The sequence below is a fragment of the Anoplolepis gracilipes genome, chromosome 16 (assembly GCF_047496725.1).
Source record: "Anoplolepis gracilipes chromosome 16, ASM4749672v1, whole genome shotgun sequence".
Classification (NCBI taxonomy): domain Eukaryota; kingdom Metazoa; phylum Arthropoda; class Insecta; order Hymenoptera; family Formicidae; genus Anoplolepis; species Anoplolepis gracilipes.
Genome location: NC_132985.1, coordinates 4,549,785 through 4,565,179, shown reverse-complemented (window position 1 = coordinate 4,565,179; position 15,395 = coordinate 4,549,785). Strand labels below are relative to the sequence as shown.

The 15,395-nt window shown below is 41.4% G+C and overlaps 1 protein-coding gene across 9 annotated transcripts in view; it reads left to right on the top strand.

Annotated features, from left to right (window-relative positions):
• The window catches only part of Exd (PBX homeobox extradenticle), a 48,863-nt gene that overhangs the window by 13,587 nt on the left and 19,881 nt on the right, over window positions 1-15,395 (top strand). For all 9 annotated transcript variants that reach the window (XR_012048286.1, XM_072908741.1, XM_072908739.1 and 6 more), the window contains exon 3: window positions 13,882-14,135. Coding sequence is in view for 8 of the 9 variants with exons in the window: in XM_072908741.1 (XP_072764842.1) it covers window positions 13,882-14,135 (254 nt within the window). In the remaining variant the exon portion in view is untranslated. The remainder of the gene's footprint in view (window positions 1-13,881; window positions 14,136-15,395) is intronic.

Below are 15,395 nucleotides of genomic sequence, written 5' to 3'. Positions count from 1 at the left end.
TATTGGAACGTACCGGCCGTTTCCAGACATCACGTTGAAAGCGTCAATTCTCAACGTGCCCAATATCGCGTCGAGACATTCATCATTTATGACTGCTCGTTTTGTGCATTTTTTATATGCATCGCCGGACTTGTACTAGCGAAAAATCTCGGGAAATTCGCGTATCTGTGTGCGCCAAGTATAGGAACGATATCATCTCGTTGATTCTGACATTTTTACACGAAACGGTTTTTACCAGAACGATAACCGGGCGACCGTCATCTTCGCGGAGATAACAGGGAGGACGATGAGAAAAATTGTCACGGCAAAGGATTTCGAATTCTCGCCGCGTAAGGAGTCTGCGGCAGAGTCGGTCCTCTCCTTCTCCTGCATGTGCATGCATTATGCATGCACAGTGGCGTTGCGAGAAAAATGTCTTGGCAGCCGCAAAGCACGGGGTGCAGTTGCCTTGTCTCTCTTTGTCTCTCTCTCTCTCTCTCTCTCTCTTTTTCTCTCTCTTTGCATGCAGGGTTACCAGTTCTGTATAAGGTGTGCAGGTGTGTCGATACCGGGGGTCCAGATGTGCGCAACTTTGCTGGCAACCCTAATTGTGCTCATAAGATTCTTTAATAATGACATACCGTGACATAAAACGCAATGTCAAGAAATAACTCGCAACACATGAATATTGGATCGCGAGACGGTATTCTCTAAAACTTTTCGGATAAATCAGAACAAAGTTTATTATAAGCTTGACAGAATTGCTTAAATTTAATTTCTTATTTTTATATATTAGTATAGCGATAAATTCAAGTATCGTCTCTCCTTTCTCTTTGCTTTCTGAAATGTAATCTTTGTAAGAAAGTATATCAAATCTAGAAAAAGCACAAAAGAGAGAGAGAGAGAAAGAGAGAGATAAAAATCTATCGAGATTAAGGTAGAAAAAAATGAGCCATAGGCAGCCGAGTCACAATAATGCGTCTTCAGCTCCATCCTCGATATTTCCACGCCGGTTTTTCCACGATTTGATATCGAGCGCCTTGCCCTTCCCCTCGACGAGGATTCGGTGGGGATGAAGCTGAGCCGACTGTCCACCCTTCCTCAGGGACGGATTGCCCTCTCCGGCCTTTCTATGGGCTATGCCTGATGTCTATGGCTCCATTAGAGTCCTATATAAGGGAGTGTTTCTTTCAATCTATTGTTCCGATGGAAATACTCGCATTAATATATATATATATATATATAAGATTAATAAAAAATTACTTTCTTATGTAACACATTTATGCACTGTATCCTGTATTATGAATTTATCAGATTTATTTGGAAAACATTCAAATGCAAATTTACGCTTCTACGAGAGAAGCACTCGCTACTTTCTAATCGAGAAAGATGAGATTACTAAAGTTGTACAATTTATGGATTAGATGTGGATAACGAAGTTGCAACGTAGCGTGTGTATCGCGGAAAGTTTTGTGCCGAAACTTCAGTTTAGTTTAGCAGTATTTCGCGTATAAGAGACAACTCTCTTCGTTAACTAGAAACCGAAGAAATCGCAAAGTTGAAGGGGGAGAAAAGGTAAGGGTGGTTTTCCCAATGATGATGCACCGGCGGAAAGCGTTTACAGCACTCGCGGGAGCCACTAGCGCGAAAACGAAACGCGAAGGAGCCTTCAAGATCTTGTCCAGCCTTAGAAAAGGAGTTCTTGTGTGAAAAATATCTCAAGAGTTTGAGAGTATTGTAAATTTAAATGGACACTCTTCAAATATAAAATAACTTGGTCTCAATTCTTTTTTAATTAATTATTTTAACGAAATATTTATCGAAAGAAAAGGAAATTTTAATTATTCTTATTGGTAAGAATTTCTTGCAACTTTAAAAGTAGATTTTTCTGAAATTAGAATATATATTTTTAAAATAGAATGTCACACATGGTTTTAGAATTAAAGTTAACACGCGTCGGCGTCTCTTTCGACCATTTTCTCGTTCCGATTTTGCTCGGCGCCAAAGAATTCTGATGCCACCGAGCGGAAAGAGCCTTCAAGTTCTGATGGAATTCTAAATTTTAAATCGCCCGAAGGATCCAAGTCGGAAATTGAACCTTGACCTTTTCCTTCTCGACGACTTTCGATCTCTCCGATAGGATTGGTTTCACAGTCGTGAGAGCGTGTTGGGAAACCGCTATCGTCATTACGTTTTATTGCGGATGTTTTGGCGTCAAATATAAAGCGCCTCGAATAATTTCACTAGTCGCCTCACGGTCGAAGCACGTAAAGATTCTTCGACTTTATGCATTTCTCAGCACTATAAACGTGGCCGATCACGTTGTGATTACGATTTCTACGACAGAGTATCAATAATAATAATATAAATAATATTAGTGAATTAGAGAAAAATCTAAAATTAAATCTAACAAGAAATATTTAAGCAAAAAATACATCGATAATTTGAAATATTGTTAGCGGTTTTTCTAACTAATTCATTCGTCACGAGAGAGAGAGAGAGAGAGAGAGAATTTTATCATACGTCTTTGAAGAAACGAAGGTCCTTTCGAAATTACGTGGCCGATATTCTCGTCGAAGACATTTCCTAGACATTGCGACGACGCGTGCGTCACGACAAAAGTTATTCAGCGATAAAGAAAGAGCAGTAATTTTCCCTTCCTCGTCCACCGTCCATTGACGTTTATGCGTTTGCGCGCACGCGAATATAGTGCGCGACTCTGCCGTCGGTGCATCCGCGCGAATGCACTCCGGAGATTTTCCAGGCCAAGTGTCCCGGCGTTATTCGCGGGGCTGCACACGCCGTAGATCATGGTGTTTTCAGCATCCACATTTACACACACACACACCCGCGATTGTGCGCGCGCTTATAAACGTACACCGAGATACACGCGCGGAAAACGCGCCGACTGAGTTATTTTCTGATCGTCGCCTCTCGTTCTCCGTGAGTACAGTTTGGTCCACTGCGTATGGATACACATATAGAGAATGTTACATGGCTGTTTTGAATATTTTATAAATTCCGTAGGTATGATTTTTTTCCAACATGGACTTGACAGAAAAGTCTTTTATATTCGGATCAAAAAAATACGATAAAGAGACGAGCAAATATTTTAACAGAGATATTTAATTTCATGAATATATCCTGTAATAAAGCGGAGTTGATTGTAATTTTTTTCAAATCTTTTTTTACATTTGCTCTTTTCTAATTATCGATTTTTACACTATACTCGAAATGACGTTACAACAATAGTAATAGCAATTTTTCGTTAATAAAAATTTGACAGAAAATTTTTTTATATCCAATTCAATAGAAAAAATTGAAATAAATATTCGAATATAGATACATACATATAATAATCGTGTAATCTAATTAGACAGCAAATTTTTCTTTCAAACTTTTTCTCAGATTTTTTCTAACCATTTTTCCCTTGCATTTTTCTTATCCTTCTTCCGCCTCTAATATCTTTCAAGACACGCGACTGGATCATTTTACGTGAAGCACTCTGTATATACGGCGCACGTCGGTCCGTGGCTACATAGGCATCGCGACTCGTACATATATGTATATATGTATATATACACACGTATATATATGCATGCACATACACAGGCGTACGTTCGCAGATACGTACGCGGACCCACACGTATACCGGGTGGCTCGAAAGTGGTATTGGTCTCGACGCGAGAGCCACTCGATCAATACACCACGTTGCCTCCTGCGCCCTCACCCCCAGGAACGTCGGTGCACCCCTTCCACGCCGCCCCTGTCTCTTCTCTTTCTCTCTCTTTCTCTTTCTCTCCTCCGTTCTCTCTTCTATCTGCCGGCTACCCCTCTACAACGTGGCCGACGTGTTCGCCCACTCCCGAGAAAGGGACGATACGGTGGAAACGGGCTTTCGGCCGGCCGAAGACTCGGGAAGGAAATACTCTGCTCAGCAGAAAATTTTTTGACACACACTCCGATGTGAACGATGTAAAAAAAAAAAAAAAAAAAAAATCCAGTCAATTCACAAGAGAGCGAATTCTCCGAACGAAAAGTGACGATATTCCGCGAAATTCAACATCTCGATTTTCAGAAAAAAAAAAGACAAAGAAACAAAAGTCTAAATTTGCAGAGCAAGAAGCGTTATTTGTCAAGAAATTAAAACAATATCATTCGTCATATTATTTTATTCGCGATTTTATCTTCTTTTCGATTTCGCCGTATAAATGTCGTTATCGAGGCGTTATATTTCCATCTCACATTCCTATTCTGCTTATCGTGCGTGGGATGGATACGGTTAGCCGCTAAATAGATCGGCCACCCTCGGTGATCGCGGAAATCCTTTCGGAATTTCACCGGATTCCCGTGGTATTTTCGATACTGACTTTATCATAAGCTCGCTCCCACTGTTCCAACGACCGCGGTGGCAGCGGCTTATCGCGCGTGAAATAGAAACAGATTGAGTCCGTTTCCAGTTTGTCGTTGAGGGTCGCTTCTTCTCTACCAGGCATAAACAAGGTTATAGAGTCATTAAGCGTTATGGACTTGTTTCGCCAACGGGGCTTATAGACTACTAGAAAGAGAAAGACGCGCGATGCGCGCGTAGGCGTTTTCCTGTCGTGTTTATTTAATCGATTACCGTTGCCGTTGAATTTTACAGTACCTACGGACGAAACGTGCCTCTTATATCCCACGCTCATAAATTCTTATAGCAGTGAAACTCTATCATCGGCATTGTGGGTCGTCGTAGTCTACGTCGCGATATAAACAGGCATATTGTATAATTATAGTATTCCCCCTTGCTTTATATAGCAAGTAATATTTTTAGCATCCTGCTTACAACGTTAGAGAATTAACACGCTAAAAGTCTAGAAAGTATAAATATACTGTCGAATATATATGATTAATGATGACATATATCTTACTCCAAGAACACGTGAGATTGACAATTAGAGAAAAACATAAACTATGTGAAATGATTTATAATTATATTATAATGCAATTTTATTTTTACTATAACAATAAGGTCCGGGAAAATATTTTTTTTTTTCAAGCTCTCATAAAGATCGACGTTGTACGGTTTATTTTTCCGAGGCGAGGGTGGACGGGAGAGTGGATGGTCTACAGGATACAGGATACGGCACTGACCATGCGTGCGAGGGGTGTTTCCACCCTCCTCGCGACGAGGCCGCGGGAGCAGGGGGAAGGGGAAGTAGGGGGAAGGAGGTACACATTCGGTACACCTGCGCTGTATATTGCGGAAAAGCCGGACTTGCCAGGCAATAAGAATTTCTTTCTTCATCCCTCGCGCCTGCCCCCTTTTCTCCACCGCCGTCGACATGCAACCCTTTATTAAGACTCCCTTGCCATCCACCTCCCCGTTCCTCCTCGGGCTCCGTTCGTGAAGCACCATCACCTTCGACCTTTTTATCCTACCGGTCCACCACCCCCTCTCCCCCTCCGTCTCGCATTGTCTCACAACAATGTGGACTCGAGGCTAACTAGTTTCGCTGATACGCGCGCATTAAGGCTGAAAAAAGAAAGTAGACCCGGCTCTGAAATACTGATGTCTTTCGTCCCGTATAACTCTGTACAGCTGTATATATACATATACACACACACATGTGTTAGTTTAAAAGAACGGAGTCTGTAAAGTCGCTACGGTAAAAACAGTACTTACGGAGTTTCGTAACTTGCGAACGCATAAGTGAATAATGAGACGATCGTTGCCCGGTCGTCTCTTCTATAACCCCTATATAGAAGTAATTTGAAGCGGCTTGAGAAATTCATGAGATTTACACATGGAACTCACGATTATTCGCTCGACAAGACAAGTTTCTCGAATCGTTAAAATAATCATCTCGCCTCGGACGTTCCGAGTGATTTAATTCCCGACGCGTGTGCTCTTGCGGTTTTTCGAATCAACGCGCGAGCGGGTTATTAAGCTATAAAAAAGTCCGGTTCTCTCCCTCTCTCTCTCTCTCTCTCTCTCTTGTTGCCGCGAGGTGCACGTACCGTACGTACGTTAAGTCGAGACAAGTTCTCGAGGGTTCCTGAGCAGGAATGCCACTTCAATAACGAAGCCGAAGCGCAGTCGAGGGGCTTAATTTGCCTCGAGACGCCGCGCTCGCTCTCTCGTGCACTCTCCGCGTACACACACACACACATATATATATATATATATATATACTTTTATATGTATATTATATATAACGTGTACGTGTAAATATATATGTATCCGAGCCGGATGCCTTTCATAGTTATACTACCGCGCCTGTCTCTCGTTGCCGGCTCCGCGCTCACGTCTTCGTTCGTGTATAAACTATAGCGAGTCTCCGTGTATGTGTGTGAAATACATAGCACGCCTAGACCATTTTGCAGCGTTCCTGCCATTCTAACATCCGCGTTTCATTAAAAGATCTCCCGCCCGACCTCTCTCGGTTGCGCCGTTTCACATAGCACACGACCTGCACTTCTCCTCTCCTGCAAGACGGACATGGTATACTCGGTGTCTCGCAAGTGCCACACGTTTCTTCGACGGATATCGGTCCCGACGGGCCGACCATCGACCGTGTTTAGTACGTAAGTTCCTTTTTCGCGAGAGAAATGTATGGAGAAGAGCAAAAGTAAGCCGTATCTATAATTTGTAAATGTCACTTTAGATTGACTTTTGACTTATGCAGCGCAACTTGCAAATTATACACTTGAGTTACTCTACTTTTTCCCAACATCTCGTATGTGTACAGATTATATCGATATTTTATCGAATATGGCGATATTTAGCGCGCATTGAACCTGATTAAAATTAAAAATTAAAAAAAAAACGAGACGATCTTATTAAGAACGATATGATATTATGATAGATATTTCCGTTTGTATTTTACATATTATTGTATTCAAAATGCATAATCGATGTAGCCTGAGCTCGATATAGTCCACGAACGCGCAGTATGGCTGTGCAATCACTTAGAAATTCATTGTGCGATAAAACCGCATGCGAGGACTATTAAACTTGTTGCTCTTCGGCACGACCGTAATGTAAATGAACAATGGCTTAGTAATACTTGAGAACAGTAAAACCGAAAGGCTACTAAGAGCATTGTATTCTCACACAGCACCTCTGTACTTTAGAATGCTAATTTATTATAAATCATATGTCAACTACCAATTTTTTCGGACCGTCAATTAAAAAAAATATATATTTATATTATCATCAATATATTAGACAACGTTTATAAAATATTCAGCAGCTTTTTCTGTTAAAACTTATTCCGATAAATTTGAAATTAATTCAACTAGACGATTTTTCAAGCTTAAATCGCGTGATGTCAAGTTGTCGCTTGTGTGTCATTTTTTTAAATTTTTGATAATGATAAGAAGCCAACATGGCATACGTCAAGTCTCTTTCGTTTCTTTTTTTTTTTTTTTTTTTTTTTTTTTTTTTTTTGTAGAATACCGATTTAACGTGATGTTCTTCTCAGATCGAAGGATAAAATAAGATTTTGTAGGCACACACATTATAGAAAGCCGGACGCAAACGCAGCGCATAACTAGTAATACGGCATAATACCGCCGTAAGGGGGTTAAGAATAATTCCTGTCGACCCGGGGGCTCGTCCCTTTCGACGTTTACGACGTGTTTTACGCGATCAAAGCGAGCCGTAACAATTATTGGGCGATTTCGTGGCCGTAAAATTTTATTCGATCCCCTTCTCCCCTCACCCGTCTGTCGTCTCGGATCGCATTCCATCGCGAGCAGAGAATGCTTCGCGAACTTTGCACCCTCTTGCTACGTTATAGTCCTTTGTTCGCTCTGTCGGCTGGAAGGATTGAGGAGTAAATATTGAGTCGTGCTGAAAGTTGGAGCGACTTTTACAGAAAGCAATATGTTGTATTTTTATAGAGATATCTTTATAAAAAACTTGTCTAATATCAAGTGAAGTGTAATATCAAGAGCACGCGAATTATTATCATTTAATTTTTGATTGAATTTTTTTATAAAACGTAGTATAAAGTCAAAATTAATTAATTAATTATTAACTCTTGTAGGTCATACATTTTTTATTCTGTTCTTTATTATGGATCACAAGTCTTGTGTCAATCTCGCAGTTTTAGCTGTTTCAAAGGGCTTGAAAAAATTTACAGAAATTAATATATGTATATTCTTTGACATTTATAAAAAATAGTCATGTACAACAAAAATTAAATAATAAATTAAAAAAATTTTTAAATAAATTTAAAAATATAATTTTTCTTATTAATGCCTCCGGGATTTTTTTATTGTTATAATATCGATAGGATCAAAATGACCCACATGTGACTTTAAGGGTTAATATATCAATATATAAGATGTATTAGATTTAGAGATAACGACGATCTTATATTAAACGCGTTATTTTCAAAAACGACCGAGAGTATATATACTGCCTTCGAGGTAGCCAAGGAACGAAACGCCGATATTCTCCATCTTCGCACTTATCCCGTCCAGGCGGCGGAAATCGATGGCCGCCGGCGATCGTTCCGGACACCCGGTACGTCGGGCGCCGCGCGTTGTGTACATTTGGCCGCGTTTTCGCGTCGAGTTTTGATTTACGGGGTTGGAGGAGCACGAGAGAGGCTGGAGGCCAGCCACTAGCGAGCGGAAAGGGGACGAGTATTCCAACGGAAGTGGCTGGAAAAAGGAAGAGAAATAATAGGAGGGAAAAGGGCTGAGTGGGGGTGGGTGGCGGTGGTCGAAGTTGGACGGGTGGAACATGGCGAAGATACGGTCGAGCGAATTCGAGTCGTAAGGAGAACGGAAAAATAGAAAGGGGGTCGAAAGAAAGAGAAAGAGAATAAGAACGAGGGAGTAGGGGGGAAGGATGGCGACGTCTCGATGCTGGAAAAACATCGCGTGGCATTTGCGAGCGAGAATACACACCACCGCGCGTTCGCGCGGGATCCTTTTTTCGCGGGCAGCGGAAGCACGAAATTGCCAGAGCGCGAAAGAAATCGTCGAAAAGAAGTTCCCTCTACTCTTCGCAAGCGACATAAAACGGGAGATATATACGCGCTAGCGAGCCTTGTCTCTCTTTCCACCACCCACTTTTCCCGCCTGTTTTCCGCCCCGAACTTCGCAAAACATTGTTTTCCACGGGTGGAAAGAGAGTTTCGAGATTCGACCGACCAGAAATCCCGGCTCGTCGCCGGAAACTTCCGCGTCGATAAATCCGCGATCGACGGGATACGGCGCGAAACGGCGGGTGCAACTGCCGAGGGTAATTCGCGCAGCGTGTTACGGGACCTTAGAACCGTTTGTCGTGTTAAAACGTTACCCAACTCGAGACAATTTTTTTTTTACCGCAAGTAAAAATATCTGAAATTTTTACTTGTGCGTGCGGGAGCACCATGACCTGGGTCAATTTTATTTCTACAAGAAGACGATTTATCTCTTGGCTATTGCATGCCCGAATTCTTTTTATTATATACAAAAATTCCGATCGTGTATTTAGGATATTTAACATTAATCGTTTTTGAATTAAATCCAATCGAAAAAGAGAATGGAATATGTACCCGATTTCGATAAAAGGGTTTAGATGCGCGTTTATCGCGCGCGCTCGTTTTTTATCTCGACATTCGAAGCCGGCACGCGAGCTGGCATCGCGTCACGTCGCGTCGAATGAGAGAGGATGAGGCACGAAACACGAGCCTGGCCGTCTCGATTTCCTTCGTAAATCAGGAGAGCTCGGTATATTCTTACGAGGCAGGGGCATCGATATCGGATCCCAGGAGGGACGCAGGCACCGGCGTCTTTCTTTCATCCTCTCCGATTCCCTCTCGTAAAGCGAATTTCTACCGTCCAAATTCACCCTCGAATTAAAAGAGCAGCCATCTCGGCTACCTTCTCTCCTTCCCCTTCCCCTTCCCCTTCCCCTTCCCCTTTCAGGCTTCTCTCTTTCCTCGTTTAGTCTCATTTTAGGGAATAAAAGCGTGAGAAAGAAAGCGAGGGAAGCAAACGAAAAAAGGAAATAAATGGCAGATAGATTTAGGTCTGCATGGAGTCTGCATGAAAAGCTGATAAAAATAATTTAATGAAAAATTCGATTACATTATCAATATGTGTCTGTATAATAAAGCAAAATAAATAAAATAAGAATAGATTTATAATTCTATAAAAAAGAAAAATAAATTATCAGATAATTTTAGGGGATATTAATTTAATTGTAATTTTAACTAATTGGTAAGAGAATCTACGTATGGAAATTATTAAGCTTAATAACTGAAAGTACGTGCAGCCACTATTTTACTACTCATCTCTTTCTCTTGATTATTTTTATACGCGGATATATATAATAAACATCTTCATTATATGCTGATATTTTTGTACACTTTATTTTCATATTCGCGTTGAAATGGCGACGACGTTGTAGAGAAAAGCTGTCCTAATCTCGCTAACGACGCCGGGTGTGTGATAATTCAGACCATCCTGCCACGGATCTTACGACAAAGTTCCAACCGGCGCTCTTAAAATATGCAAGAGAAGGAGAAAGAAAAAGAGATAGAGAGGGAGAGAGCGACGAGATCCGCGCGTCGAAACAACCCTCGAGATAATTTAGATTCGTAAAGCGAAACAACAGAGAAGAGAGCGAGCGGCGTGGCAGGACGCGCCGACGGTGTGTATTGATCTAAACGGGAACCCGTGAAAGCAATTAAGATAAGGCACGGTAACAAAGGGTTGTCGGCTGCTACCCGCTTTTCGCGGTGGAAAACAGCGGCGGTGGTAGTGGATAGGGAAAGGAGGAAATAAATGTACAATAGGAGATACATGAGAGAGAAAATGCAGGTCGATTTTCGCTGGATGCGTTAAAAAGCGATCGAGAAGCATCGGACAAAGAAAAGGGCTTTACACAATTAGTGATATGAATATGACTACTCATCGTGTGTTTAATCTACAAAATTACTATATTTCACATGGAATTAATTTGCGCGAATTAATCGAGCGATTAGCTCGCTCTTCAACGGAACATCGTATTAATTTAGTTCTCGCTTGCAAACGACCCTCGAAAACGACGAGCGTTACGTCGACGCTTCGGCAGCCAGTACGAATTTATATACTAGGTATTTCATACAAAGCCTCACGTTGTGTACGTGTCAATCGAGGGTGAGAGAGAAGGGGGGGGGGGGTAAAGTAAGTAAGAAAGATAGAGACGGAGCGACACCGCGAGAGCGAGAGCAGCAGATCGCTCGGGCAGACCGTCTGAGTCGTAAAATGTTAACTGCTAGTAAAACTGAGTTTACGCGCTTGTAAGGACCCCCGTAGGAGGTTGCCACCGTGCCCGGCCCCTCTTCAGCATGGCAGCACGCAGAGCCGCCCCTTACACCCCCTAATAGCCAGATTATTGCTCGTAAGCCACCCCCGCCCCAACCCCCCGCGCTCTCTCGCTGATACGAAAATAATTCCGAAAGAACGTTTAATTCGCTCGCTTCCTTATATTATATTTTAGTGAATGTATACAGGCACTGCTTGGTATTTATATCGCGACAAATACTATCGCAAAATTTATACGAAAACTTTTCAGACATTGTCATACTTACATACATTCTATTAATTTATTATAAATCATTTCTAGACTGAAATTTTACGATATTTTATCGAATAAATTTTATCGATTAAAATATAAAAAAATATATTGTTTTATAATTTAAGGAAAATAAAATCTACTATTTATTTTGACAAATGAATTTTAATAGATAATTTTATCTTTATAACAATATACAAGAATGTGCTTGTCAAAATGCATTATGAGACTTTAATATTGATTGTCCTCTTTCTTTAAATATCTTTTTTTCTCGTTTTAAACATTATAAATTGTAGTATAAAATTGACAGTCATTACAACGGATGGCAAGATCGAAAGGATTAAAAATAGAATAATCTTTTCGTAGATAAGAAAGAAGATAAACATTTATGTCCACTCTGAAACGGGTGCGGACTCGTGTACCGCTGGTCGAAATTGCTCGACCTTTTAACTTTCAATGGTGCAAGTTCTTCCGCATCGCCGTAAACCGACCTTTTATTCCGCCGTCTTCGGCGCACGATGCCGATCCGGAGGTTTTTCATTTTTAATTACCCACAGTACCGTGAAAAGTTCCCGGCACTCCGCCGGAAGTTTTAATGGCCGCGCGTTGACTGTCGTTAACCCCTTCTTAAGTCGACCGTGGAAGTGCCGCGGAACGTGCTACGATTTCGAAACTTATTTGATTTCATTCCCGGGGAGCTTTCTCCTTCAACCTGACCGTACACATTTCTCCGTCGTAACTCAATTTTTGACGTCATCCCCTATTCGAAACGCCCGCCGATCAGCATTCGTTCAATCCGGAAACGATGGAAACTCGATCTTGATTTCCCCCAGGACAGCAATTTTTTTTTCTTCTTTTCAGCAACAAAGATTTTTATTCAATTCTGCCGATGCTGTCTAAAAAAAGAATGGCAATACTTTTGAGTCTCGCGATGATAAATTAGTTAATGACTAAGTTGTTGAGAGGACGGGGTCTTTTTTGAAGAAATGTTTCCATTGTTCAAAGCGCGGCGCGTCTGCTCCAAAGAATCTCTCCCTAGAGTCTTACAGAAGAGACGGAACTCTAGCCCCCGTTTCTCTACTTGCGTAATTGTTACACTTCGTATAAATGCATTAGCCCCGCGCATTCGTTTCACGCCTCCGCGAATCCACGAGAAGTCTCGTTCGTTTCCCCCTTTTTCGCCGCGGGTCCCCGGGGACTTTTTTCACGAGCCGTGGCGAAAAGTGGCGGAGGCGAGAAAAGTTTCGAGCGAATTCAAGTAGTGACTTGGGCATCTGCGAATATGCGAGTACATTCATATAAAACCACGTCTTATAAAAGTACGATAACTCGCTAAAGTTTTATCGCGCGAGTTTTCGCACACAAATTCATAAGGAGTTTATAATGATAAAATATTAATGATATACACAGAAACCGATAATAAGTTAAACAAATTTTTGCGAAATTAATTTTTATATTCAAATAATAAATTCTCATATATTTTCTTACAATTATAAGTGCACTTTTTTAATCCTAATCGTAACGCCATCGCAAATCTTTCAACAGATTTGATGTCGATTCTGCTTTATTCGCGTAAAAAAAAATTAATCTTCTCTGATGAAGAAATTTCTAGTTTGACGCTCTTAGCTTCTTCAAAGAAGCTAAGAGCTCCCTTTCGTTTCGTTTTCTGTATGCATGTCAGCGTTCTGTTTGCGTTGAGAGAGGGTGCTAACTGTCGAAGACGACGTGGGTGCATCTTTGGCAGGAAGCCTCGCGCGAGGGTGGTGGAAAAGCTAGAGTTGTACGAATGGCGGGGATGTAGAAGGTCTCCCTTGCTCTGCGGTTTTATGGGTCGTCCAGCTCCATCATGCGCCGTAAAAGTACAATAAAACCGCTGTTACATCGCGGAAAACTACCCGTTCTAAACCACTGCATGCACCGGGCCCTTAAGACAAAAAGGAGGAGAGGATCGGCGGAGAGACGTTTGGAGAGACGGCCAAGGCAAAATTGATTCTTTTATGATCGACAAACGCGCGATTCTGAAAGTTGGGGCCGCTGCGCGAACAACCTCCTAGATTTTCACGAGAACACGTTCCCGTGTGATAATTCGATGTCTCTTTCTTTTCCCAACGTTCTTTCGCGTCGAATCAATCGTTTGCAAAAATTTTAGAAATCTGAAAATTGCGAGAAATAAAATATGCTTTAATAAAGGACGACTTTACATTTTTGTAATATAATTACTTTAGCAGAAATAAAAATCGGAGAATGAATATTCTCTTCTAGAAACACTACTTCTCCCTAGAATTATACTTGTAAATAATTTTCGTAATTTTGTATGGAATTTTTTTATCTCACATTTGTGTCTTCTTGTCTATTTTCAGTTTTGTCATTGAGAAATACGCAAGAAGAGGAGCCACCAGATCCACAACTAATGCGATTGGACAACATGTTGATCGCCGAGGGAGTCGCTGGACCAGAAAAGGGCGGCGGCGCGGGGGCTGCCGCTTCGGCATCCGCAGCAGCCGCTGCTGGACCACCTGGCCAACCGGACAACGCCATCGAACATTCGGATTACAGAGCCAAACTCGCCCAGATTAGGCAAATTTATCACCAGGAATTAGAAAAATACGAACAGGTACGTATGCCAAAAAAAAAAAAAAAAAAAAAAAAAAAAATTATACGTGTGCGTGGGTGTGGTGCACACGTGCATGTATTAAAAGCGACTTCGTACCCAATTTATTTGAGGACGTTCTGTATTTTCGCCTTTAGATCGCATAATGAATACCGCTGTTATTCGCGTTTCCGCAAGTCTAATCTTGATCGGCACATAAATAATCGGTGGCAAATGCAAATCGGCCGGCCAACCAACCGGCTCATTAAGTCAAACGGGTTAAAGTTTAACTCTCGTATTGATTTTCGCAGTGCGCGGCGTCGCAGTCACACATTTTTCCGTTTGCGCGCGCTACATCGCGAAATATCCCCCTCCCCCTCCCCTTTCCTGCGAAAATTATTCATTCCGAGGAAAGCGCGAGCGCGTTCGCTCTTTATGCAAATCCCGCTTATGAATATTATTCGCTGCGAGCGAGCGGAGTCCACGCTATTATCGACGCGGTATCGAGTATTGAATTACATTCGCGTCGTTTTATCCGTCGTCCTCGACTTTGCGAGCGCAAAAAAAAAAAAAAAAAAAAAAGGAGGAAGGAAGAAAGAGAGAGAGGGAGAGAGAGAAAAAAAAATCAAATCGAAAAGGCACAAAATGAACTCGCAGCGCATAAACGAGCGCCGTTACTCACCCTCGGCCGGAAAAAACTCTCGGCGAAATGAAAAATTTAAACGCGTAGCCGCGCGGTTATCGTCGAGATCCGGCGGCTGACAAATTTCGGCCATCCCGGCCCGCTATCAGCCGGCTCGATTCCCCGCCATCGATAATCTCTTCGCTCGTGAAATTCGACGACGTCGACGCGAATTTATCGTTCATCGACGATCTTGCCAAGGTGCGTTTATATTATGCCAAGTATCGAAGAAGTGCGAACGAATCAATTCTCATTGTAATATGAACAACGATGAAGAACGAATCGATCAAAAGCAATTATCTATGGATATTAAATGATAACTTGTTTTAGTACGCTTTTAAATTGTTAATGAAATTGTAATTTTAAGCGACTTTTTTTCTATGCTATATTTCTCAAAATTTTTTATAACAAATTTTTTCTACAGCATACCGGACATTGTTTTGGATTTATTCTCTTTTAAATATAATCAGTAAATCAGAGAATCAGTTAGTGGTATTGGCTAATATTTTTTTTAATTTAGCGATATGTTTTCACGATGATATAATATCTTGTCATTTTAACAGTGATTTTAAACAGTGATATTTTCATTGATTCAATTTAAA